Source organism: Neoarius graeffei, chromosome 5 (assembly GCF_027579695.1).
Source record: "Neoarius graeffei isolate fNeoGra1 chromosome 5, fNeoGra1.pri, whole genome shotgun sequence".
In the NCBI taxonomy this organism is placed as follows: domain Eukaryota; kingdom Metazoa; phylum Chordata; class Actinopteri; order Siluriformes; family Ariidae; genus Neoarius; species Neoarius graeffei.
The window spans coordinates 6,007,803-6,035,140 of record NC_083573.1 but is presented as its reverse complement, the minus strand read 5'-3'; the positions used below and the strand labels follow the sequence as shown (position 1 = coordinate 6,035,140).

Genomic DNA, 27,338 nt, shown 5'->3' with positions numbered 1-27,338 from the left:
ATACATCATCCTCGCCGCCATATTGGATAGGTCAAAGCGGAGAATAAAGATTCATGTGCTGCGTTTAACTGTACCAACAGGTTTACCGTCCAAATGAGATCACATGGGATTACCTTTCACAGGTGAGAAACAACAAATTAATCCGTCAACGTGTAGCATTCAATTTATTCCGGACCATTAAAGACGCCACCTTCCGCGTAGAATCATACGTCATCCTCGCCGCCATATTGGATAGGTCAAAGCGGAGAATAAAGATTAGCTGCGTTTAACTGTACCAACAGGTTTGCCGTCCAAACGAGATCACATGGGATTACCTTTCACAGGTGAGACTGGAAAAATACTTTTCATTGTATTTGGTCATTATAATGTAATTTTACCAACAGATTTTCCTGACTTTGTGGCTAATATGAAGTCTCGCGCATAATAGTTTATGCGCATGCGTCCTTACTTCTTCTATTGTTCTGGTGTCTCCGAAGGGACCGTCTTACGGCGCCCCTAGAGGTGTGGCATGTGTATTGCATCGTTTTCAGCAAGCGTTGCGTTGCCATATGGACCTGATATTTTACTGATCGTTGCCCATTTGGACGCGATATATTTTTAAATAACATCTCGTTGCCGTTGTCGTGTGGATGTAGCCTAACTTGGACGAGTCGAGGCTGAACTGTTTAATAAACATCGCCCGACACAAAGCTTTGCCAGATCAACAATTGGACATGCAGTCGTTTTGAGTCATTGTCGGAAAAAAGTGGGCGTGTCCGAATATACAGGCGTTTCTCAAGAACAGGATTGTTCGCCGACACTGCGAACAAGAAAATCGTTGTAAAACAACAACAAAAAACATGACCATAAATATCATGATCGATAAATAAATCAGGCTAATTTCCCCCCCCAAGAATTTATTTAATAATTAGCAACTCCTTGAATTTTTACCGAACAAACAAATCAAGGTCCCGCCTAGGCCTGTGCGATATGGGGAAAAATGAATATCCCGATACATTTTCTCCATTTCACGATATACGATATATATCTCGATATATTGAAATCTCCTCTAAAGGACCCCATGAAATCTAACTTTTACTCTTTACTGTTTTCACTACAGTCCCTGCAGATTAAATCACATTCTTGGTTAACTTTACAGGTGGTTTTCAACAACACATTTTAAATTGTCATGTTGGTGATTAATCACAATTGAATTGAAATAAGACTATTTTTATTCAACAAAGATGTGGCACAAACTGCAAAAACAATCTTGAAAATTGCAACAAAGGGGCAAAACAATACAGAGCTGCTCAGAGCTCAAACCAATAAAGTGCAGCTCAACACTGAGAAAGACATTTAGCCTAAATAAGGCCAAGTTTACATTAGACCGTATCTGTCTCGTTTTCTTCGCGGATGCACTGTCCATTCACATTAAAACGCCGGGAAACGCCGGGAAACGGGAATCCGCCAGAGCCCACGTATTCAATCCAGTTCGTATTTGATCTGGTGCTGTGTAAACATTGAGGATACGCGGATACGCTGTGCTGAGCTCTAGCTGGCGTCGTCATTGGACAACGTCACTGTGACATCCACCTTCCTGATTCGCTGGCGTTGGTCACATGACGCGACTGCTGAAAAACGGCGCGGACTTCCGCCTTGTATCACCTTTCATTAAAGAGTATAAAAGTATGAAAATACTGCAAATACTGATGCAAATACTGCCCATTGTGTAGTTATGATTGTCTTTAGGCTTGCCATCCTTCCACTTGCAAGTGGTAAGTGACTTGCGCATGCCCGATATGCACCGGGATCACACACACAGCGGCTCAGTCCCGAATCACTGCTCGTGCGCTTCACTTGTGAGCTGCGCAGGGCCGGAGTGCGCACCCTCCAGAGGGCACTCGCTGTTCAGGGCGGAGTGATTTGGAGCGCAGCCGCTGAGGAGGAAGTGATGAGCCGCACTGACACACTTCAACTTACGTGCCGAATTAGTCATGTGATTAGCGTATCCATGTATTGGCGTTGCTGTGTGCACGCGAATCGTGTATTGGCGTTGCTGTGTGCACGCTAATCGTTTTTAAAAACGTTAATCTGATGATCCGCTGATACGGTCTAATGTAAACCCCACCTAAGAAAAGTGCTCATTCATTAAATTATTTTAAAAAATAGATCTCCAAGCTATTAACCTGACTACTGAGAACCACTGGAACATTCACAATAGAGAGAGAGAGATTGAGGGAGAGAAGAGAGAGAGAGATCTGCAAAACATCATTTTTCTCTTTGCACACTTTTGAACTGAATGTTTTCTGGCTCCGCCTCTCAGGGTGTATTCAGACCAGGATAGTTCGATAGTTCACTTGCTCTGGTCCGAACCAAATTTTTTTTTATTTTTTCATTTTGGTGCGGTTCGCTTTCACACTGTACATTTTAGTAAGCGGACCAAAATCTGTCAACAAAGCCACGCGCCCTGAGGTCGTTCAGCTATTGGTCAGAGACGACACGCGCACAAAGCGTTAAGTTCAAAAGTAGTCATGGAGGCTTTCCGTGCTGTTATTCTTTTTAATGTCATCAAAGCTATATGCTTTTTCCAGTTTTTACTGTTTTCACAATTGTGCGATTACTATGCTGTTGTACAAGTAATTTATCAACGACGACGACAAAGGGCAAGGTGGCTACGGAGGATAGCGCTGATGAGCGCACATCATGTTGTGACAGTTCTGGCTCTTCACGCAATAGATGAATTTCTTTTTTGCGTCGCTAATACCGCCACTTTTTGAAAGAATGTCCCTGATTTTAATGTAGGTCTGACGGAGTTTCTTCACTTTTAGCCGACATTGTTCTGGGGAGCGCGTGAACCCCTTCTCCTTCATTTTCTCACTGAATACAGCAAACACGTCGGCATTTTTGTGTGTTCTCTCCAAAAGCTCAGATATGTGGGCATCTGCCCATATATCCACAAGGGTACGCGTTTCTTCCTCGGCCCACGTTTGCCCCCTACTCATTTTTTGTACTCTGTAGTCTAGCCTACCACTGGTCTGAATGACTGAACGACTGTTGTAAGGTTTCCTTGACAACCGAAACAGTGTTTGCGCTTTGCGGTGGAGTGTCAAGACTCTGTTTCCCATAATGCTCGACAAACGACGGAAGCTCCCGAGGTACAAAAAAGCAAAACTGTCGGATTAGGTCCGGTCTGCTTTCACACCTCCAAAAGATCCGCACCAGGGTTCCTTTGGTCCGGACCGAGTCCGACCTTGCAGCTCGGTCTCGGTCCGCTTGTTTGGTCCGGACCAGAGTTCGGTGGTTTGTATTCAGACCAACCCAAAAGGTCCGGACCAAGGGAAATTTGGTTTGTTTGGTCCGGACCAAACAACGTAGGTGTGAATACGCCATCAGATGTGTATAATTCCGGCTGCTGCCTTTCGTGATGACAGGTTTTTTTTTTGCACACTTTACAAACTGGCATTTTCTGTTCCACGTCCTCCTTGCGATATCCAAAAAATGCCAGATGACTGACCCCTTACTAGTTCTTTTAGGAACCAATTCGTCCGCTTCCATTTTTAATTTGTCGCTGAAATTGACAGAGCTTACACGATAGCCTATGCAACACCAGCGATTGCACGAACTGAGTCAGCGCTGTAAACCGGAACCAGGAAATCTTCCTGCCGGCAGTGTTGCCAGATACTGCTGACGTTTTCCAGCCCAAAATATGTTCAAAACCCGCCAAAACGCACTTAAAACCACCCAATCTGGCAACACAACGGAAACTAGAAAATCTTCCCGGAAGTTCCTTTCAGCACCGAGATGTCGCCTGGGATTGGTTGGCGAGTGCGTGACGTTATTGTTTTCTTTACCCTTAGGCAGCCTCTCACGTTACTGCCTGAGGGACAGGGAGAAAACCACCGGGAAAGATTTTAAACAAACGCAACAAACACAAAACGAACGCAAGTCGGAAGATGACCATAAAATACTCGATAGTTACGATATAATAATTTTATGTATCGCACTCAGAATTTTCGCCGATATATCGAGTATATTCGATATATCGCACAGCCCTAGTCCCGCCCACTTGTTTTTTTTTTGGGGGGGGTAAGTTTGTTTCAGTGTTTTCGCTGGGGGAAAAAAAAGCTGGTTCTCTGAAAAAGGGTTAAAATACTGTGTTATCCATAAATATTGGCACCTCCGCCATGAATGGATGCGATTGGCTGCGACCAAAGTTAGCTCGCATTCACTGCTGAGTGTTCATGCTTGCGTTTTTCACAAATCATGGACAAAGTTACATCCCTCCCCCCTCACCCACCCAACAGAGTTAAAGCGAGACGGCTTTTCGATTTCATAAAATCAGTGAAATTTAGTTCCCTGTGAAATTTGGTCATTGTGATATCTGTTTATTTCTGTAATATCTCAAAAAAAAAAAGCAGACAGAGGAAGTCCATGTGTGCGTATGTCAGTGCAGGTTTTCCCTTTGAGTGTGCACTGACAGTTCCATCATTCTGTCGCTAAACGAACAGCTGGTCACACCGAGGTGCTCGCTGAGCGCCCATATTTATTAGTTTGGTCCTGCGTTTCCTTTCCTTCGTATAGAACATAACGTCTTTTCTTCTCGCTTTCTTTCCGTTACTGTTGTCGGTCTTTCATGTTTCATTCGCACACTCACGTCCTCCATTTTTCTCTCCTGTATCCCACAATGCCCACCACCACATGATGTAATGCATAACGTAGTATCTTGTATCGGGTCATGGTGAAGCAGGAAAAAATAGCAGAGAATTCAGGGCCACGTGGAGATAAATTCATTAATTGTTCTGTTTAAAAAGAAAACTAATAAAATTCAAAGTCTGTGATTTGAATTCAGTAGCTTTCGGTCCATTCAACAAAAATAATTGGGTGTCGGGAAAATTCTTTTATGACCTACACCTGAAAAATCAGAAAAGCGGTCTACCTTCAAAGTTAAAATAAGATTTATTCGCTTCTTAAGCTTGGAATGTTTGAGCTTGTGTCCACCAGTTAAAAAGAAATTAGGAAATCCGGCTTGGATGGAATGGACAAATACAAGGAATTTCGTCATGGTTCGGAAGTCCAGAAGGAGAGAAAGAGTGTGTCCTGTATTCAGTCGTGTATAGAAAGCTGTATACGCTCACCTGTGGCTCCGATGCCAAGTTGTAACGTGCTCCTGTCCTTGCTTAAACCGTTGCTTTTGGGGCTAGCAGTCGGCGCTACCGTCGCCACCGCCCGGGGTGGCCTTTTCCCCGGGACTTTGACCGTCGTCCGGAGCAAATCGATCTCTTTCCCATGAACGTTCTGCATGTAATCCTGAAAATAATAATAATAAAAAAAGAAACAAAAGCAATACATTTGAAGAACTTAGAAATGTGAGAACTTTGCCAACAACGTGTATAGAAACTGAATTGAGCAGTCAGGTCACAAACAAGTAGCGGTCTCGATTGCTTTTTAAATATCCCACTTCAACAAAAAAAAAAAAAACCAAAGCCCACACAATTAACTTCACCTGCATAGCAGAGGCGTTGGCAGATTAGCAGAATTAGCGCTAATGATCGCAAATAGGCTCATTCTCATTTAAATCTGCCCATTCCATTTGGATCGGGTGTTTGCACCAACTCAAATGGGCTAAGCCAAGGTGAAAATCACCCTGATCAGCAGAAAAAAGAAGGGAAAAAAAAAACCCAACAAACCCACACACACATATACACAACAACAAAACAAAACGTGCACAGTGCCGGCCCCTGAAAAGCCTCCCGCCAACTCGGTTGCGTTTTTACTGCGCACCATAAAGCACTAATTTCTTCAAAAGCCTCGCTGCTAATTACCCAGTGAGCGCTCTCATTTCACTTTATTGCAGGAATTAACAGCCAGTTCGAGGCGCAGAAAGCTATTAAGATGTGTGATTAAGCCATATTCAATTAGTTTCTGCAAACAATTTAATTGATGTAGCAGACAGAATTAACAGAAGGGGATTGTGGGACAGCTCTGTTGGCTGCAATGCAAAATTAAACAGTTTCTCTCTCTCTCTCTTTCTCTCTCTCTCTCTCTCTCTCTCCACCCACACTGCAGTTAAATGGTGTGAGTAACTCATGGAACTTGCATAGAAGCAGGAGCCACAGGTGTCCGGACGCTAATAGCTTCCACACAAAGTAATGAGGTTCGAGCCGAAAGCCGCATATCGCGTACGCTGTACAGTACATCACCCGAGTGCACGATCGCAACCGATCCGAGACAGATTCGTTTCGTTTTTTTGAAATCTAAAATTTTGATTTCATGACTCAGGTTTGGCACTTCCTGCTCCATTAACAATCGGGATTTAACACTGAATCTCATGTGTACATTTTACGGTACGTCACATTTTACTCCACTGACACCTGAAATCAAACCGAAAAAACTTTACGTTGTCACTTTTTTCAATCCTGTACAATTTCTGCTGCTGTCAATAAGAACAAGAGCGCTCTGATGCCCCTTTTCCACCAAAGCAGTTCCAGGGCTGGTTCGGGGCCGGTGCTTAGTTTGGAACCGGGTTTTCTGTTTCAACTGACAAAGAACTGGCTCTGGGGCCAGAAAAACCGATTCCAGGCTAGCACCAACTCTCTGCTGGGCCAGACGAAAGAACCGCTTACGTCAGCGGGGGGGGCGGAGTTGTTAAGACCAACAACAATAACAAGACCGTGAAAGATCGCCATTTTTAAGCGACGAGAAGCAGCAGCTGTACAAACGCGAAGTCGTCCATTATTATTATTATTATTATTGTTCTTGTTGCTGCTGCTTCTTCCATGTTGTTTTTGCTTCGATATTCGCGCCAAGGTTTACGCAAACGTAGCGACGTAACTGACGTATACAGCGACGTAATGACGTGGCTCCGCTTAGCACCGCGAGCCATGGAAAAGCAAACTGGTTCTTAGCTGGCTCGCAAGTTGAACGTGTTGTGAACCAGCACCAGCACCGGCCCCGAACCAGCCCTGGAACTGATTTGGTGGAAAAGGGGTATGAGAGCACAATATCCGCCGCTGGCAACTAGATCTTTGCTATAAGTGCTTTGTACACCCTCGTGAAATCGTCGGAGTACAAGTTTGGTAATCAAGGGCTGTAACTCTGGTAAGATGCGACTGAATTGAACGAAATTGCAAGTTGCGTATTATCGATGTAGAACAAAGAATCCTGCCAAGTTTCGTGAAATTCCTCCAAAAATTGTGAAAGGAGTTGATTTCAGAAGGTGAGTACCTTTCCTGGGACGGACGGACGGACGGACATCACCATGACATAATCCCACTTCGGGCCTTTCAGCCAGCGGGGCATTAAAAATTGTGGTATTTCTAGTTCTACTGATTAAAAAAAAAAAAAAGATGTGCTGCATCAAGTGCTATTTTATCCACTCCTAGCTCAAAGTGGGTGTTCAACTGACAAATTTGTCGTTTTTTTCCCCCCCTTTATCACTCTCCTTACAGAATCCTTTCAGACTCGGACTGAAAAGTTGTCTGCTTATAATTTCATTTGTTTCACAGATCAAACTTTTTTTATTGTTTCACTTTTGTGTAATGCTCTGTTGCTTGTTTTATGTGATATTGAGGTGTTTTTTTTTGTCGTCCATATTTTCTATCCCCTGAATTTTCTGGCTGAATGAAATGTACTTGTTTCGAAAAGCTTCCAATCCCTCGAACTGCACCGAAGAGAAATCTGGCGACATCAAAGGCGTGAACTGCACCGAGTTCATTTTAATCTCCTGTCTGAACGTGCAAACTTTCCCGATGTAAATATAACACGGACATAACTTAAAGCTAGACGGCTTTTCGATTTCATAAAATCGGTGAAATGTAGTTCCGTCTGAAATGTGCTCATTGTGATATGTTTATTTCTGTAATATCTCACAAAATATCAGGCCATTCTGTGGCTGGGAAGTTATTTAATTGTGAGCGGATTAAAGCAAATAATGTGCATGAAATCGCTCGCTTTGCGAAGTCAAGCAGACAGAGGAAGTCCGTGTTTGTGTGTGCGCAGGTTTATCATCATTCTGTCGCTAAACGAACAGCTGATCACACCGCGGTGCTCGCTGAGCGCCAATATTTATTAGTTTGGTCCTGCATTTCCTTTCCTTCGTATAGAAATCACATCTTTTATTTTTTTCGTGGTCCGGTTTCCATCAAATCCTGCGCTCTGATTGGCTGGCGAGCGAGTCCGTATCCTACGATACGGATCCCAGTTACGGACCTCTGGCGACTCGCTCGTTCACAACAACAACAAAAATAGTCGCATTTTTTTGTCAACATTTATCGTTTTTTTTTATAAGATTTATTTATAAGATTATCAAAAATCTTATAAATGTTTGCCAGCATTTCTCAGGAGAATAGCATTAATTTTACAGCATGGATAGCGATAACGACAGTGTTCACAGCGAAAGCGAGTTTTACTACCCTGAGGAAGAAGAAATAAAAGAAAACATTTCGGGAGAAACCTAAAAACCTGTAACTGTTGCTAACGCCGAGCAAAAACATGGCTGAATCCTGAATGACTCCTATTTGTATAAATAGGGGACTACATAGGCGGCAAAATGTAGTTTTTTCCTGCCATGGAAGTGCACTTGTATACCGAGGAGGAAGCAATTTGCATTACAGCCGTGAATGAGGATTCAAAATGGCGGCTCGGCTCGGTTTTCCCTTTCGGGCGCTCTCGTTTTCTGTTAGAATTTGGGAAAGAAAAAAATAAATATATTATTTACCAGCTTAAGGTTGGTCCGTATGGTGAAATACCGTGACCGAGGTCTTGAAAGTACTGAGCAAGGCCCTCTGGGCCGAGGTCAGTATTGAAGGCCGAGGGATTCTTCTCGCTTTCTTTCCATTACTGTAGTCAGTCTTTCACGTTTCACATTTCGCACACTCACGTCCTTCATTTTTCTCTCCTGTTTCGAATTTGTATCCCACAATGCCTCTTTGCGCAAACAGGGAAAGCCCACCACACGATGTGATGCAGGACGTAGTATCTTGTATTGGGTCATGGTGAAGCAGGAAAAAATAGTATGGGCCACGTGGAGATAAATTAATTAATTGTTCTATTTAAAAAAAAAACTAATAAAATTGGAAGTCTGTGATTCAAATTGTTGAGCTTTCGGTCCACTAAACAAAAATAACTGGGTGTCGGGAAAATTCTTTTTATGACCTACACTTGAAAAATCTGAAAGGCAGTACAGCTTTAAGAACCTTTGGAACTTTCCGGTTGAAGTCACCAAGTCGGAAATACTACATCACTAATCTATGGGATCAATTTTGTGACAAAATGTTCATACAATACTTTTGAAATATCAAACAAAAAAGATAAATCAAAATAAAAAAAAAAAGTCCATTTTTTTAGACTGGCAAACAAATTATTCGTGTAATCGTGCAAAATATCAGTCTATTACTCTTCAGAAACCTTTTCTTTTTGTTCCGCGTCTTTCTCAGTTTTGTTTGACGTAATGTATTTTGGTTGCGATTCCAGCTTTCTCGTTTGCGCTCCCTGACTTTTTGCTTGCAGTTTTGCCACAAACTTCACATGTGGGTGGGCTGTCCAGGAATGCGTTCCCATTGGCTAACTTGTGTTTGACTGACAGCTACGCTCAGCGATTCCCCCGGAGGCTGTTGCGGCCATTTCCTACTCGGATTCTGGCGGACTGTTTGACGAGTGACCGATCCATTGACGGTAAACAAGGATCGAGTGGACTTCAGTGGCGACTATGATATTGAATTAATTCAACAAAGTGTAAGTGCGGGACAGATGTGTTGTATGTGTTGCAGTAGTGCACGTTATGCAGGTGTGTTTAACGTTAGCAAGACAGCTATTATATTGGGTAGTGGAGCGAAGTCTAACATTTGACTTGCCACGAAACACCTGCATAATGTGCACTACTGCAACACACACAACACATTTGTCCCGTACTTACACTTTGTTGAATTAATTCAATATCGTAGTCGCCACTGAAGTCCACTCGATCCTTGTTTACCGTCAATGGATCGGTCACTCGGCAAACAGTCCGCCAGAATCCGAGTAGGGAATGGCTGAGCGTAGCTGTCAGTCAAACACAAGTTAGCCAATGGGAATGCATTCCTGGACAGCCCACCCACACGTGAAGTTTGTGCCAAAACTGCAAGCAAAAAGTCAGAGAGCGCAAACGAGAAAGCTGGAATCGCAACCAAAATAAATTACGCCAAACAAAACTGAGAAAGACGCGGAACAAAAATAAAAGGTTTCTGAAGAGTAATAGACTGATATTTTGCACGATTACACGAATAATTTGTTTGCCAGTCTAAAAAAATTGACTTTTTTTTTTTTATTTTGATTTAACGTTTTTGTTTGATATTTCAAAAGTATTGTATGAACATTTTGGCACAAAATTGATTCCATACTAATCGGGGGGAAAAATAAATAAATAAAACGTGTTCAAGTTTTCTGGAAGGAGCCATTCGTTTCTGGAAGGAGTCTCCAGTTGGAGTAATGTGCAGGCGGCTGTTGCACTTCCAGATCTTTGCACTTTTGCGGTTTCTCGATTACATGAACAAGTGGAACTTCAAAAGAGGCTGGTGAAGGAACAACTCTTTCTAACTCTTTATAACAAGTGAAAGCAGGGACTAATGTATTAAACGGATTTATGACATGGCACGAGCTACTTCCGGTAAAATCATGCGCTCCGGGGCGTTGTGGCTCAGGTGGATAAGGCGCCATACCATAAATCCGGGGACCTGGGTTCGATTCCGACCCAAGGTCATTTCCCGATCCCTCCCCGTCTCTCTCTCTACACTGTCCTATCCAAATAAAGGTGAAAAAAGCCCAAAAAAAAAAAAATCATGCGCTCTGATTGGTTCTTTGGCAGGCAGAATTTTCCCGTAGTGGGCGATTACGGACTTTCTTTCAAAGGCGCCGGATTTCAATGTTGCAAAAAAACAAACAAACAAAAAGACAAAAAAATGACGAATTGGAAATCCAAATGGAATCAAAAACGGCATAAAGACGAACAATAGTCAGCGAGTTGTTCAAGAAATGAGCAATGAAGAGCATTCAGAAACCGCTAAACGAAATTCAGTTTTGAAACCGCTAGCTGTTTATTCTGCATGTGTGACTCAACTACGTAAAAATATGATGTGACTGAAAGCAGCGTCACGCCTCATTATCATGACCATCGATTTTAATCTTAGAAATTAAAAAAAACATATAAAAAACTCCTTATTAACTTCGTTTGCTCGGTCTTTACGGGAAAACGTCAGACCGTCGGCTCGGTTCGGACTGTCGAAACCTCAGTCTGATATTTTCCTGTAAAGACCTCGCAAGCAAGGTGAATAAGTAGTGAAAAAATACAACGTGTCATTCTTTAACATTCAAAAATTGTAATCACTGGCAAACTGCTGTGGTGCCGGACGAATAAAACAACTCGTGATGTCCTGTTCTAGCTAATATTTAGCTATGTTACATTTATTGCTACGATTAACGACGAAAAAGTACGACGTTAGCGTAAGCATTACTTTCGCCAATTGTTGATTAAGTATGCGCATCTAGAATGACAGAATTTTTCCAAAAACCGATGTACGATCCTAGCCACATTCGTCCTCGTGCGAAAAGAAAAACACTCGCGTCCTGTTTTCGCAATTCCGTTTCATTTTATATCCGGCAAATTTGAAACATATCAAATAAACCAACCGTAAACATTAAGTTCTCGACAGGAAGTGGTTGCCACTCACGTGTAGGCTGGGATGATAGGTGAGGACGCCGTTGTCGCACAACGTGACGTACTTCTTTTTCCACTCCTTATTGAGCGATTTGCCGCTCCTCTTTAGCAGAATGCCCTGCAAGATACAAACACACACAAGGATTGCGTTTAACGTCCCGAAATTAATTTTAATTCGGTGTAAACACAAACAAACATCAAAGGTTTGTTGTCCAATAAAAGCAATACGTGTGTAAGTTGAGAATTTTGTGAGGAAGACAACCTGCGATCTCTGATACATCTCACAGTGACATTTTTGAGCTTCAGCATATCATGATGGTGTGGATGAGTGGATTCAAAAGTATTGGCACACAAGATTGAAATTTGCTCCAAAAAAACCCCACTTCCACAGCGAAATAAACAACACAGAGAAATGTTACTCCAAGCATGACATCGTAGCCGACAGATTCCTTCTTCCTGAGTATCAGTGTTGAAGTCGAGTCACTAAACCTCGAGTCTGAGTCCAGTCTCGAGTCCCCAGTGTTCAAGTCCAAGTCATTAAAAAAAAGACTCCGACCGCACCATGTGACGGTGTCTGTTTCAACGCCATTAACATTAGTTTGTTCCTGAACATGCTGTATGAACAGCTGAATGTGCTTCTCTTTATCAGGGAGTGCAAAGTATTCTGTCAGAGATGGTTGGGAGATGGATGGAAGTGCAGAAGGTGTGTTTATTAATAGAAGTGAAGACAGAAAACAATCCAGAATGGCAGGCAAAATCGTAAAACGGTGAAACAGGTCGAGCGACGAACAAACAGGCTATCGTACCGTAGACTCGGCAGAATCAAAAACGAGAATCAGGGATCAGGAATCCAAACAAGGAAATAAGGCTCGGTAATGTGTCAGCAAGGCAACTCAATACTTCGCAAGGTAAGTATGTTTTCACAGTTTTTATATCGGTGCGCTGATCGCACCTTAATCCTGTACAGGTGCAAGTCGTTGATGGCACGCGCAAGAGTCCGCGCTGTCCGGAACGCGCTCGAGAGTCTATCTGATGCACGCACCAAGGCGCACAGTTGTGACACTCTTGCACGAAATTAGTATAAAAGTTAACATAGATATAAATATGAATATCTTGTGCAAAATTATTATTGTTAGGACTATGACTGTTTTGGCCTCTAGAGGCCGCTGTTATTTCCTTTTCGTGTTATGTTTATTTTGGCCTCTAGAGGCCGCCACTGTTCCTGTGTTTTGTGTTTGTGTTAATTGCCTGTTTAGTCCTGATTATCTTCACCTGTGTTCAATTTAGTTTGTGTATTTATACCCCCTGAGTTCAGTTATGTTTATCTCCAGTTTCCTCTGTACTGTGTTCTTTGTTTTGCACTTTGCTTTTCTTTTGGATTTAGTAGTGACTGTGTTTTTGGATCTTCTGAGCTTTTGCATTTTTGCCTTTTCCTTTTTGGACTTTGAACTTTTGGATATTTTATTTTTCCCTTTGTCTTCCCAGTGTTGGATTATAATCTTTGGTTTTTTTTGTTTTTTTGTTTTGCCCTGGATTGTATATAGTGTATATAGTATAAATAAACCTTTTGATACTTTTTCGACTTCCGCCTCACGCCTCTGCAATTGAGTCATCCCCCTGGTGGCCTAGTGGGGGTTTGCTGGATTATCACACCAACGAACCAGGTTCGAATCCCAGCAAAACCCTAACAATTATAGCATGTAAAAAAAGAAAAATTCCGAGTCCTCGTCTCCAATTTACGAGTCTGAATGCAGGACGTGCTCAAGTCTGAGTTGAGTCACAAATCCTTAAAATTAGGGCACGAGTCAGACTCAAGTACTACAAGCCTGGTGAATATATTTTTGAAAAAAAAAAAAGTTATATTTGAGATTTGGTGTTCAATTCCGCCGAGGGAATTAAATAAAACAAAACGTTTCTTCCACGGCTCGTGGTCTGGTAATAAGTGTGAGGATTAAAGGCTGACTGTTTGGCCTCTTGAGGATTTTATCTGTTCGAGAAAATGACACGTATTTATGACTAATTAAGTCGACTTCAGGACACGATTTCAGAAAGCATTCAAAGAATTATTTATTCGATTACAATTTTTTTCCTTCAAACTATTTTTATAATCGATTCCATTTCACTTGTTTTCGTTCAAACTCTATTTTATGATTGATTCTTCTTATTTTTTTCACATCAATCTCTGTTTTATATAATAATAATAATAAGTTCAACTTATAGCGCCTTTCTTACACCCAAGCTAGCTTTAAAATTACGAAAAAAATGGTATGAAATAAAATGCACGATTTCTTCTGCCTTGCTTCTTGCTATTCATTCTGCGCTTGAATGATTTCTTCGATTTCAATTTTCTTCTTTCATTTCAATGTTCAGACTTTGATGATTTCTTCCATTTTATGAGCTTTTTTTTAATCTTCCAACCTCTGTTTTAACGAATTATTCTGGTTATTTTTGTATATTTATGATTTCCTCTGGCCGGCACGGTGGTGTAGTGTTTAGCGCTGTCGCCTCACAGCAAGAAAGTCTGGGTTCGAGCCCCGTGGCCGGCGAGGGCCTTTCTGTGCGGAGTTTGCATGTTGTCTGCGTGGGTTTCCTCCGGGTGCTCCGGTTTCCCCCAAAGACATGCAGGTTAGGTTAACTGGTGACTCTAAATTGAGCGTAGGTGTGAGTGTGAATGGTTGTGTGTCTATGTGTCAGCCCTGTGATGATCTGGCGACTTGTCCAGGGTGTACCCCGCCTTTCGCCCGTAGTCAGCTGGGATAGGCTCCAGCTTGCCTGCGACCCTGTAGAACAGGATAAAGCGGCTACAGATAATGAGATGAGATGATTTCCTCTTTACTTTTGCGTTTCAAACTATTTTTATGCTTTCTTGTGTTCTTGTCTATTATTATTATTTGCACCATTAGCGACACCTCGACTGCCCCTCTTACTCAGGCACATATCAATCCCCTGAGTTCAATCCAAAAGAAAAGCTTAATCCGAAATCCTATTTGTGTCGAGTCCCCGTCTGTATGCATGAGCCTGCGGTGGCGGCGCTGAACTCGAGTAGACCTTTGCGAGCTCAGGATTAGCCTGTGTGATCCGAGCTTCTTCAAAGCCCCTGGATTGTTCCCTTATCTCCCTCTCGGCTCACCAGGACAAACAAAGCAAGGCCGCGAGCCTGAGGGGGGTCCAAGGGCTAATCAGGGGGGATTAGGGGCAGATTTGATGTGCTGTTTAACACTTCAAGTGAGAGGTCTGGGCCTGTGTGTGTGTGTGTGTTAGCTGTTTTCACAGGCTAGGAAGGGGGTCGACTCACAGGAACTGCTCATTAGGAGTCGACCCAGGGTCAACCGGCCATTAGGGTGTTTATCACACAATCACACCTAATCCTCACATCACACACTTCCACTGATCTCTCCATTCTTCTCCTGACCTCCCGACACATTTAATGCTAAATACCACACAGTCTGAAGAATACAACCATCGCGGCTACGTTAGCTTTCTCCGGAGTCTGCTCATATCAGGTGTAGTGCTGGATTAACGTTTGATATTTTTCCCCCCCCGACATTTTGCAGGAGATGTGTCATTACAGCACATCAATAACAAGAGAAGTGATTTGTCACTGAATTCAACGACTTATTTCATGCGATCGTTAAAAAGGTGCAATTTATGATACGACGCGATAAAATCGATATCAGGATGAATTGAATGATGTTTTCTGACACAACGCCAGTATCGTGATTTCTTTTCACACTTGTTTAACATTTCAGGAAGAACTTGAAATGATGTTATTATGCACACTGCACCTGCCAGATGTTTCAGTGCCACATGTTTACTTCTTTCCCTGTTGATAAGGTGTTTCTTAATCACGTCACATTATGACAAGAGCGCTCTGGGAGCACAATATCCCCTGCTGGCAACTCGGCCAGAACTCTGGTAAAATGCGACTGAACTGAACGAAATTGCAATATGCATATTACCGACATATAACAAAGAATCCTGTCAAGTTTCGCAAAATTCCTCCAAATATTGTGAGAGGAGTTGATTTCAGAAGGTGAGCACCCTTCCTGGGACAGACGGACAGACGGACATCGCCACGACATCATCCCCCTTCAGGCCTCTCAGCCAGCAGGGGATAAAAATTGTGAGAGGAGTTGATTTCAGAAAGCGAGCACACCTTGATGAAATTGCCAAAGTACAAGTTTGTTAATAATCAAGGGCGTAACTCTGGGAAAATTTGCCCAAATTAAACGCAATTTCAATCTGCGTATAACGGTCATATAACAAAGCCTTTTGCCAAGTTTGGTGAAATTCCTCCACAAATTGTGAGAGGAGTTGATTTCAGAAAGCGAGCACACCTTGATGAAATTGCCAAAGTACAAGTTTGTTAATAATCAAGGGCGAAACTCTGGGAAAATTTGCCCAAATGAAACGCAATTTCAATCTGCGTATAACGGTCATATAACAAAGCCTTTTGCCAAGTTTGGTGAAATTCCTCCATAAATTGTGAGAGGAGTTGATTTCAGAAAGCAAGCACACCTTGATGAAATTGCCAAAGTACAAGTTTGTTAATAATCAAGGGCGAAACTCTGGGAAAATTTGCCCAAATTAAACGCAATTTCAATCTGCGTATAACGGTCATATAACAAAGCCTTTTGCCAAGTTTGGTGAAATTCCTCCATAAATTGTGAGAGGAGTCGATTTCAGAAAGCGAGCACACCTTGATGAAATTGCCAAAGTACAAGTTTGTTAATAATCGAGGGCGTAACTCTGGGAAAATTTGCCCAAATTAAACGCAATTTCAATCTGCGTATAACGGTCATATAACAAAGCCTTTTGCCAAGTTTGGTGAAATTCCTCCATAAATTGTGAGAGGAGTCGATTTCAGAAGAGCGTACACCCTCATGAAATTGTCAAAGTACAAGTTATTTAATCAAGGGTCAAAACTGTGGGAAAATTTTCACAAACAAAATTAAATCGCAATATGCGTATTACCGTCATATAACAAGGTCTTCTGCCAAGCTTCATGAAATTCCTCCAAAAATTGTGAGAGGACTTGATTTCAGAAGACAAGCACACCTTCATGAAATTGTCAAAGTACAAGGTTGTTAATCAAGAGCTGTAACTGGTAAAATGCGACCGAATTTTTAATGAAATTACAATATGTATAGTACTGACATATAACAAGGCCTTTTGCCAAGTTTCGAGAAATTCCTCCAAAAATTGTGAGAGGAGTTGATTTCAGAAGGTGAGCATCTTTCCCGGGACGGATGGACGAACAAACGGACATTGCCACGACATAATCCCCCTTGGGGCCTTTCGGCCAGCGGGGGATAAAAATCCAAAACAAATGTAAAGTATTTTGCTCCGCCCCTACTGTTACGAAGAGTGCAAAGTGTCTACACTTTATTCATCTCATCTCATTATCTCTAGCCGCTTTATCCTGTTCTACAGGGTCGCAGGCGAGCTGGAGCCTATCCCAGCTGACTACGGGCGAAAGGCGGGGTACACCCTGGACAAGTCGCCAGGTCATCACAGGGCTGACACATAGACACAGACAACCATTCACACTCACATTCACACCTACGCTCAATTTAGAGTCACCAGTTAACCTAACCTGCATGTCTTTGGACTGTGGGGGAAACCGGAGCACCCGCACGCGGACACGGGGAGAACATGCAAACTCCGCACAGAAAGGCCCTCGCCGGCCACGGGGCTCGAACCCGGACCTTCTTGCTGTGAGGCGACAGCGCTAACCACTACACCACTGTGTCGCTGGCACATGGTTTGAGTATTTTATCCAGTCGAAATGGGACACAATTAATTGTAAATACTCAAAGATCAGGATCAAGCGATGTAATGATTGATATCATGTGAAATGATGGCACATTGGCTCATTTCTGATGGATTTGGATGAGGTTGACTGGGGAAAGCTTCTGAGGCACATCGATGATGTAAACGACCCGTCTGTAAATTCTGTCTGTTGTGTTTTTGTGATGGAAAAGTCAGGCAGGTCAGTTCTTGACGGGAACATCAATCAAACAAACTTTGTTTCATAAAGTAGAGTTGATTATAATATATTGAAATCCCTGATGTATTTCTACAAACTTCTGTTGCCTGAGAAAGCAAATGCCTGTCACAGCATTTTTTTTTTTTAGTACAACGACATGTTATGATAATGATAAACATCATTAAAGCTAGACGGCCTTTTGGGGCGTCGTGGCTCAGGCGCCATACCATGAATCCAGGGACCCGGGTTCGGTTCTGACCCGAGGTCATTTCCCGATCTCTCCCCATCTCTCTCTCCCGCTCGTTTCCTGTCTCTGCACTGTCCTATCCAATAAAAAGGTGAAAAAAAAGCCCCCCCCCAAAAAAAAAGCTCGACGGCCTTTTGATGTCATAAAATCGGTGAAATTTAGTTCAGTCTGAAATGTGGTCATTGTGATGTATGTTTATTTCTGTAATGTCTCACAAAATATCAGGCCATTCTGTGGCTACGAAGTTATTTAATTTGAGGGGATTAAATAATAATAATAATAATAATAATAATAATAATAAGTTAAATTTATATCGCGCCTTTCAAGAAACCCAAGGACGCTTTACAATTATAAACAAGGAAAAAAATAAATAAATAAAAATAATAATAATAAAATAAAAATAATAATAAATAATAATAATAAAAAATAAAAAAAATAAAAAGTAAAAAGTCCACCGAGTAGGGGTCAGGATGTAATTCCCGTGGTGTAGCAGCCACAGTTCCACCAAAAGGCGCACGAAAACAAGTCCCACATCTCCAGCACCGCCGCCGTGACGCCGTCAGCAACATCGCTCAGAACACCACGCCATGGATCCACAAAGCGTGCAGAGAAGCTCCGCCACGCAGAGCGCTGGTGTGTCCCAAACCACCTGCACAGCCGCTGCGACACCACCGAGCAACATCGCTCGGAACATCACGCCAAGCTTTAAAGCACAGAGCGCTGGACAACCACGATGTAAAATGAGCAAGAGGCTCACTGCAGTCCACAGCTGGGAGCGCAGGCATCACCCACGGCGAACCAAGGCCTGGAGGGAACCAACGCCCAAAACTGGGTCTGGAGCTACACCACAACCGGCGGACAAAACACTCAAACAAACATCAAACTACACAAACACACAGAAAATAAATAAATAAATAAATAAATAAATGAAAATAGAAAAAGAAAGAAAATAAAAATAAATAAATAAATAAAAAGCTCTGGTAAAGCAAATAATGTGCATGAAATCGCTTGTTTGGCGCCGTCAAGCAGACAAAGGAAATCCGTGTGTGCGTGTGTGTACGCACAGGTTTATCATCATTCTGTCGCTAAACGAACAGCTGATCGCACCGAGGTGCTCGCTGAGCGCCGATATTTATTAGTTTGGTCCTGCGTTTCCTTTCCTTCGTATAGAACGTAACGTCTTTTCTTCTCGCTTTCTTTCCGATACTGTCGTCAGTCGTTCACGTTTCATTCACACACTCACGTCCTCCATTTTTCTCTCCTGTTTCAAAGTTGTATCCCACAATGCCTTGCGCAAACGGGGAAAGCCCACCACGTGATGTAATGCATGACATAGTATCTTGTATAGGGTCATGGTGAAGCAGGAAAAAATAGCGGAGAATTTAGGGCCACAATTCGTGAATTGTTCTATTTGAAAAAAATTGTTAGTCTGTGATTCGAATTCGGTCCACGAAACAAAAATAACTGGGTGTTGGGGAAAATTCTTTTAATGACCTACACTTGAAAAATCTGAAAGGCGGTCTAGCTTTAATGTTAACGTGCATGTTATTGTTCATGGCTTTCAGAAGTGAGATCTGTCAGACTTCTCGAGATAATTCCACAAATTCTTTTCACGTATTCATTCATACTCATATTTGTTGACGTTTTGCTCTTGGTCTCGATTTACGTCTGTTGTTCGCGAAACAGGTGGTAAAGAACGCGGAGAGTCCACTTTTCTTCTCTTATGGCCCAAATAAAAAGTGTCTACATCCTGTCAGGAGAGTGAGACCGGGAGAGCGAAGGAGAGAGGAGGAGAGAGGGGAGGAGAGCTGGGCTCTTACTGGTGATAAGCACAAAAGCTCAGTGTTGACAGCTTTTCCGTGTCGCCCCTGAGCTTTGTTGGCCTTATTTACCATTTTTACACATGGATGTGTGTGGTGAGTTTGGGGGAAAGGGGGAGGGGAGGGAGGATTTAGCCCAAAGTGTGTAATTTGCCCAGTGGGAGGCAATTATAGTCCCATTGGCACTTTGATCTTCCCGATTGTGCATTTGACTGGCCGAGCAATCAGGCCCATTGAAAGGTGTCCCACCATGACCACCTTCTCTCTTTCTCTCCCTCATCTCTCTTTCTCCGGCGGCTCAATGCAGTCCCACCGCGTACAATGACACGTCTTAAGAGGGATTATCTTGAAAGGATGAGTGTAATTGATATACAGTGGCAGGGAAAAGGCCTGGGGTAAGCGGTGGGAAGAACTTCTGACCTCCTTTCAGTAGTATAACGCTTTTACAGCAGTGTACAGATGATTAACATCGTGTGATGACTGTGACTGACATCTCTATGGTCATCTGTCCAGAACCTTTCCTTTTTTTTTTTTTTTTGAATAAAACAATTGCTCCTTCTATTTGGGTTTTTCATTCACAGGGATGTCTATGGCAGACACGCCACGTATTCGAAGCAGAGGGTAATCAAGCATTATTTAACATCGTGCGTGATTGGTGAGATGGTGAAGTTTCCTGTCAGGAGATGTTTATTTCATTTTCATGGCGGTCGGCCACACTGTCAGCGATAAAGCCACATCGTAAGAGCTCCATTTTCTCCGAAGGTGCCAGTGCTGGTTCGAGTTTGTAATCTTGAGCCGTTCTCCACTTATCCACTACAAAAGCCCAAATCTGGGGCAGCTCCGTCAGTCGATGCTGGTCTGAAATCAAAGTGCGGTAATGTCACAGGCTTGGCTGCAATGTAATTTTGTTGCCATAGCAACACCCCAAGCAATTCAAGTGTGATTTTGAAAATTATCGTTGAAAAAAAAAAACCATCAAAATTAATATCCCGATGGTGAATTAATGGTCTGAGGAAGATATAACCACTTTACTGGCAATTCCAACAAATTACATGGGAGATACTTTGCTAATGTTAGTGCTAACGTGAACAGAACTTTTTAAAGCAGCTATACACTCACAGGTAAAAGCAATAAATACGTATCTCTCATCTTGGGCGGAGCTCTTGTCCATGTACAGACACTGAAAGATGGTAAAATACCAAAAATTTAAATTTTCCTTGAATTTTCCACTGTTTATGGCTTTCTTTATGACATCATGGTTCAAATTTTAAACTTGAAATCCCAGCTGTTTATTAAAGAATGTTTACTGGTTTACTGTAAAATAAGCAGCTAGTCAGTTCCTTTTAATTTTCCCTGTTATGGAGCAAGAACCCACATTGTGTGTGATGTGTGAGTTTGTCAGTAATGTGGATGCTTTTTTTTTTTTTAAATCTGAGAATGTTGTGCTAAAGGGCCCCTTTAAAGCCTCAATCAGGACGTGTTGCACCTGCCAGGTGCTTCAGTGCCACATGTTTATCTCCTTCCCTGATGATAAACTCTGCACTTGTCTTGAAACAGCTGTGTTGCAGTTTCAGGAACTCCTGACTCCTAAATCTGACACTGTACTACCATCCTGTGGCCAAGACACCTTGTAATCTGACATTGTTCTACCAACCAGTGGCCACCAAGGAATTCGTGACTCCTTGTAATCTGACACTGTACTGCCATCCAGTGGCCCCCGAAGAACTTGTGACTCCTCGTAATCTGACACCTGACTACTATCTAATGACCACTGAAAAACTCATGACTCCTGGTAAATTGGCACTTTACCGCCATGTAATGACCACAAAGAAACATATAACTACTCATAACCTGACACTGGACTACCATCCAGTGACCACAAAGAACCTTGTGACTCCTTGTAATCTGACACTGTACGACCATCCAGTGGACCCCAAGGAACCCGTGACTCCTCGTAATCTGACACTGTACTTCAAGCCGCCACCAAAAAACTCCTAACTCCTCATAAACTGACACCATACTACCATGACTACTCGTGACTCTTGATAATACGACACTGTACTACCATCCAGTGGCTCCCGAAGAACTCCTGACTCCTCGTAATCTGACACTGTACTACCATTCAGTAGCCACCAAGAAACTCTTGACTCCTCGTAAACTCACACCAAACGACCATCTCATGGCCAGTAAAAAATTCGGGAATCCTTGTAATCTGACACTGTACTACCATCCATTGGCCACCAAGAAAATCCTGACTCCATGTAATCTGACACTGTACTCCCATCCAGTGGCCACCAAGAAATTGTTGACTCCTTGTAATCTGACACTGGACTTCCATCCACTGGCCAGCAAGAAACTTGTGAATCCTTGTGATCTGATACTGTACTACCATCTGGTGGCCACTAAGGCACTCATGACATATGGTAATCTGACCATGTACGACCATCCAGTGGCCCCCGAAGAACTTGTGTCTCCTCATCTGACACTGTTCTACCATCCAGTGGCCACCAAGAAACTTGTGACTCATTGTAATCTGTCACTGGACTACCATCCACTGGCCACCAAGAAACTCTTGACTCGTTGTAATCTGACACTGGACTACCATCCACTGGCCACCAAGACTCTTGACTCGTTGTAATCTGACACTGGACTACCATCCACTGGCCACCAAGAAACTCTTGACTCCTTGTAATCTGACACTGGACTACCATCCACTGGCCACCAAGAAACTCTTGACTCGTTGTAATCTGACACTGGACTACCATCCACTGGCCACCAAGAAACTCTTGACTCGTTGTAATCTGACACTGGACTACCATCCACTGGCCACCAAGAAACTCTTGACTCGTTGTAATCTGACACTGGACTACCATCCACTGGCCACCAAGAAACTCTTGACTCGTTGTAATCTGACACTGGACTACCATCCACTGGCCACCAAGAAACTCTTGACTCGTTGTAATCTGACACTGGACTACCATCCACTGGCCACCAAGAAACTCTTGACTCGTTGTAATCTGTCACTGGACTACCATCCACTGGCCACCAAGAAACTCTTGACTCCTTGTAATCTGACACTGGACTACCATCCACTGGCCACCAAGAAACTCTTGACTCGTTGTAATCTGACACTGGACTACCATCCACTGGCCACCAAGAAACTCTTGACTCCTTGTAATCTGACACTGTACTATCATCTGGTGGCCCCCGAGGAACTCTTGACTCCTTGTAATCTGGCACTCTACTACCAGCAAATTGCCACCCAAAAACTCCTGATTCCTCATAAACTGACACCATACCACCATCTCATGGCTCCCAAGAAACTCCTGACTCCTTATAGTCTGACGCTGTTCTACCATCCAGTTGCCATGAAAAGTTAAGCTTTTCAATTAAAACTCATTTCTACATTACAAACATCGAAATATAATTTTGCAGAATTTCAATTTGATCTTGAATTTGTACCTGATGTTTTTAAACTGGCTGCTTTGACTCTGCAGATCGCTGCTTGCAAGTATATTCAAATTTACATGAAAAACACACATGCACTTTACACATTAGCTCTTCGTTAACACTTCCACATAATTGCAAATGTCAGAGGTCATGACTGATTTTTTTTTTTTTTGCCTGGCGAGAAGAAAGGCAGACAGAAAGAAAGAATGTTGGGAACGAGGAAAGAAACCTCTGAGTAATGTTTCATATGAAATGAGTAATGTGAATTTTCTAAACCCTCCATATCATTTTGACTGGCTGCGTTTAGAATAAAACGAAAGGTGGACGAAAGGTGTTTTTGTTTTTCCTGTGTTGAGTGGCGAGTGCGTTACTCACCGGCATGCGGTACGAGGTGTGTGAGGTGAAGTGCACTCACCTGTTTGATGGGAATGGCCCTCCCACTGCCTATGCTGTCTGTTTTACACTCAGCGCTCTTTGCCTGCTCGCTGGCTTTCCGCGACTGCAAAGAAACAAAACGAGTCGATCAGTGCAACACAAAAACCCACTACAAGTCGTGGACGTGAAAGTGGTAGGTGTAATGTGTGCGCGAGTGTGAGTGATGGGGTGTGTGGATGAAAGAGGGGGCAAAAAATGTTGCGCAAAAAAAATTTTTTTTTGAAAGAAAAAGGAACAAAAAAAAAAGAAAAAGAGCGCTCAAGCCAAACAGCGTAACAGACAGCAGCACACTGAGCGTGCATTATAGAAATACACAAACTACACACAGACAGGAAACACACACACACACACACACACCAATTATATACACACAAACACCTTTTTCCCTAAAAGTTTTGGCACCTATTAGATTCTCACCGTCGTCATTAACAAATCAGAGAGACATGTTCATCAATAAATTCAATAAGAATAATTCAAAAAAAATTAATTTACTCGACTTGTCCTCAAACGGCGTCTCCCTGGAAACAGCCCTAAAACTCTGCTTGCAACTTTCAAAAACAAACAATCATGGAAGTAACAAGGTTAGGGTTAGACAATGAAAAAAATGTACTGTTTAGAAAATTAGAGCATCAACACGAGGAAAAAAAACTGAAATGTTTTCGTGTTGGATCCTCCAGACGTCCCTGGAAATGGGGGAAGTGTTAGGAAGCAGGTTAAATATTTTTCATTGTTATCCCCAAAATACCAAGAATGCACAAACTCCCCAGAAAATAAAAATAAGTGATTAAAAAAAATTTTCTATGACGTACACACGTTATGAGTCTTCACACACCCACACACCAGACAAACGAGATGAAAGACGCTCATTCACAAAATGGAAATCTCAAAATAGAAACAAGAATCCAAGCACACACGCAACACGATCGTTAATTTTGAAAATTTTATTGATTTTTTTTAATTTTATAGATATTTATTTATGTACAGACACCATACAAATCAAGTCACAGGTTCACTTGGAAAGAATCGGCAGGCCGAACCACACGGTGCAGTTCCGACGAGGACGACAGAGGCGCTGTTTTTTTTTCTTTTTTTCTTTAATAGATATACTCATATATCTATAGAATATACTTTCTATTGAGTACCATTGGTAAATAAATTTCCATACAAGATATACGGCAGTCTATAATTTTTTTTTCATCTGTTATTATCATGGTCATAGAAATGACTGTAACAGTTTATCCTTCCACAGCTTTCTGAGCAAACAGTTAATAAAAAAAAAAAGAAAAGAATAAATATAATTAAAAAAAGACTCAGTTAGACACTACATTCATACAAATCAGTGCAATCCACACCATTTTATTTCTTAGATTTTAATCTCTACGCTTTGTTTTATGAAGGCCTTCATAAGATTTTTTTTCACACTCCAGCTTTCAGAGCATGTGAACAAAGTGTGAAGGAAAGGAAAAAGAAAAAAAGAGAAAAAAAACCCCCCGTAATGCCTCATTGATCACAGTTGGCATTACATTTGGTTGGATTTGAGTTCGGATGCACGACTTCTTCAAGCCGTTTAAAAAAAAAAAAAAAAAAGCAAAAAGCAAAGCGTTCGCTTTCCAAGACAACTGTCACCAGCATCCAAAAGAGGAGTGTGAAAATTTTCCCCCTATCCATTCTCAATCATATTGCATTACCCACCCACATCGTCTACTTTGCAAACGAGACAAGATGAAACCGATCTGAAAAGAAAAGAATAGAGAAAGCAGGGGAAAAAAGAAGAAGAAGAAGAGAAGGAAACGCAAAACAAACAGATAGTATCTTGGCACGTCTTTTAGAGTCCTTGCTTGTGGCAAAAAAGGCATCGTGATGTCATGAGTTCAGTCCTTGTTGGGGGTTAAAAAGCGTCCGAGGAGAAAATGAGAAAGCAGTTGAATACGCGGAAAGGGGAGGGGCCTCAAGCCAAATCAGTTCGATGCGAATTAATGAAGTTCGTACATTTAAAGTTTAAGAGTCTTGAACTGGCTGGCGTGGGACATGTCCAAGAAAGCCATGATGCATTACCCACAGTGCACTGGGAGCAGGAGACGGGGAGAAGGACACTAAGGGTAAAGCAGCATGCTTGTGTGTGTGCTGTATGCGTGTACGTGTGTGTGTGTGTGTGTGTGTGTGTGTGTGTGTGTGTGAGAGCTGCTGAAGAAAATTTAGTTGTCACACCGACACAGAAGGGCCCTTCAAAGGGTTCTGCAAAAGGAGCCCTTTTTGTTGCGGGAGAGTGGAAAAGAGACTGCAAATAGTGACAGGTCGACACTCACGGGACAGATCAAGTCCCCGTCTTCCAGTCCTTTCTTGTTGTTTTTTTTTTTTTCTCGTTTAAGGCCTGGAAGGGGAAAATATGAAGGATCAAACCATGAAAAATATGTCATGATGAGCAGCGAGAACTGGCTCAAGAAGTGAAATGACAAGGTGGTTTCACATGAAACAAATGGAAAAAAAAAAGGATGAGAACCCCTTTCCCCTTTCCACCTCTGTACTTTCACACCTAAATGACGTCGTACCAATGAGGAACGTATTGGTGGCGGTTCCTTAAGTACCATGGAAGCACTGAGTGACTATAGGTGTCCTTTGCTGACATCTAGTGGCACAAAACTCACATCACATCACACACTCTTTCGCACAAGATGGAGGGACGGAACATGGAATGCTAATATTTGTGGGGAGGAAAAAATGGATATAATTTAGCGTGGTCGCTTCAAAATCAATCCGCTTCCCTTTGCTTCTAGGTCGAGGTCTGACACGCCATTGGAGAAAAAAAAAAAATTTGATTGACGCCGGTGTTAAATAGCTGCACTCGAATGCACACGAGTTCTTGAAGGTCAAATTACGCGCTGTAAATAAAATACTATAATTTATTATGTACTTGTGGCAGTAGGGGCGTGGCCAAGCTTCAGCTCTGGACCAGTGATTGTTCTCACCTGTGTGATTGTTTTTCCTCTCCGTTTGGATTGAGTTTCTTCCAGTTTCTGGGACGCACACTCAAAAGCACTCATGCTAATCAACACACTTCCTAATGAGTCGCCTTCTTCAGACACACACACACACATACACACCTTCTACGTTGGTGCCAAAACCTGGGTGGAGGACCAAGATGCTGCCACAGTACTGTAATTAATTATAGAACGCAATTTACGTCTTAGACGAAGCACCATAATTAATTATGAACCAATAAAAATGATTAGATCCCATGATTACAGTACATGACACGACAGTAGTTAATTTTGCATTGTAAAATTTAACAAATGAAGCACAGTCATTAATTATGTACCAAATTAATTATGGTACTTTATCAATTCATTAAGCGCCATGTGAATTATGAACCGTGACGTCCTCGTATTTGCCAATTGAAAGACATAGCAAAGGTACTCGAGGGCATGCGTCTTTCATCTTTCTGTCCTGGGTTTTTTTTTTTCCCCCAAGAGTTTGAAACAGGACCGATCCAACACACATATCAGCTGAGAACTTTTGCTTTCGAAAGAAAAGAGCATCGATTTTGACAGCTCGTCGTATTTGTTTTTCAGTCATAAGTACAAAAAAAAAGTGTATGAGATCTTAATAAGGCCACTCTTTTAAGTGCAGCTGTGAAAGAACAGTAATAAAAATAAAAGTACAAAAAGAAAATGGATGGATGGATAGGTAGTTTGACAGAATGGTTGGTCATCCCTGTTGGCGGAAACTCCC

At 42.3% G+C, this 27,338-nt stretch overlaps 1 protein-coding gene across 2 annotated transcripts in view; it reads right to left on the bottom strand.

Moving 5' to 3' along the window:
- agap3 (ArfGAP with GTPase domain, ankyrin repeat and PH domain 3) overlaps positions 1 to 27,338 on the bottom strand; it is a 291,019-nt gene that overhangs the window by 98,707 nt on the left and 164,974 nt on the right. For both annotated transcript variants that reach the window (XM_060921058.1, XM_060921056.1), the window contains exons 9-11: positions 23,590 to 23,673; positions 11,682 to 11,786; positions 5,115 to 5,286 (exon numbers count right to left, since the gene is read on the bottom strand). In XM_060921058.1, the coding sequence (XP_060777041.1) occupies positions 5,115 to 5,286; positions 11,682 to 11,786; positions 23,590 to 23,673 (361 nt within the window). The remainder of the gene's footprint in view (positions 1 to 5,114; positions 5,287 to 11,681; positions 11,787 to 23,589; positions 23,674 to 27,338) is intronic.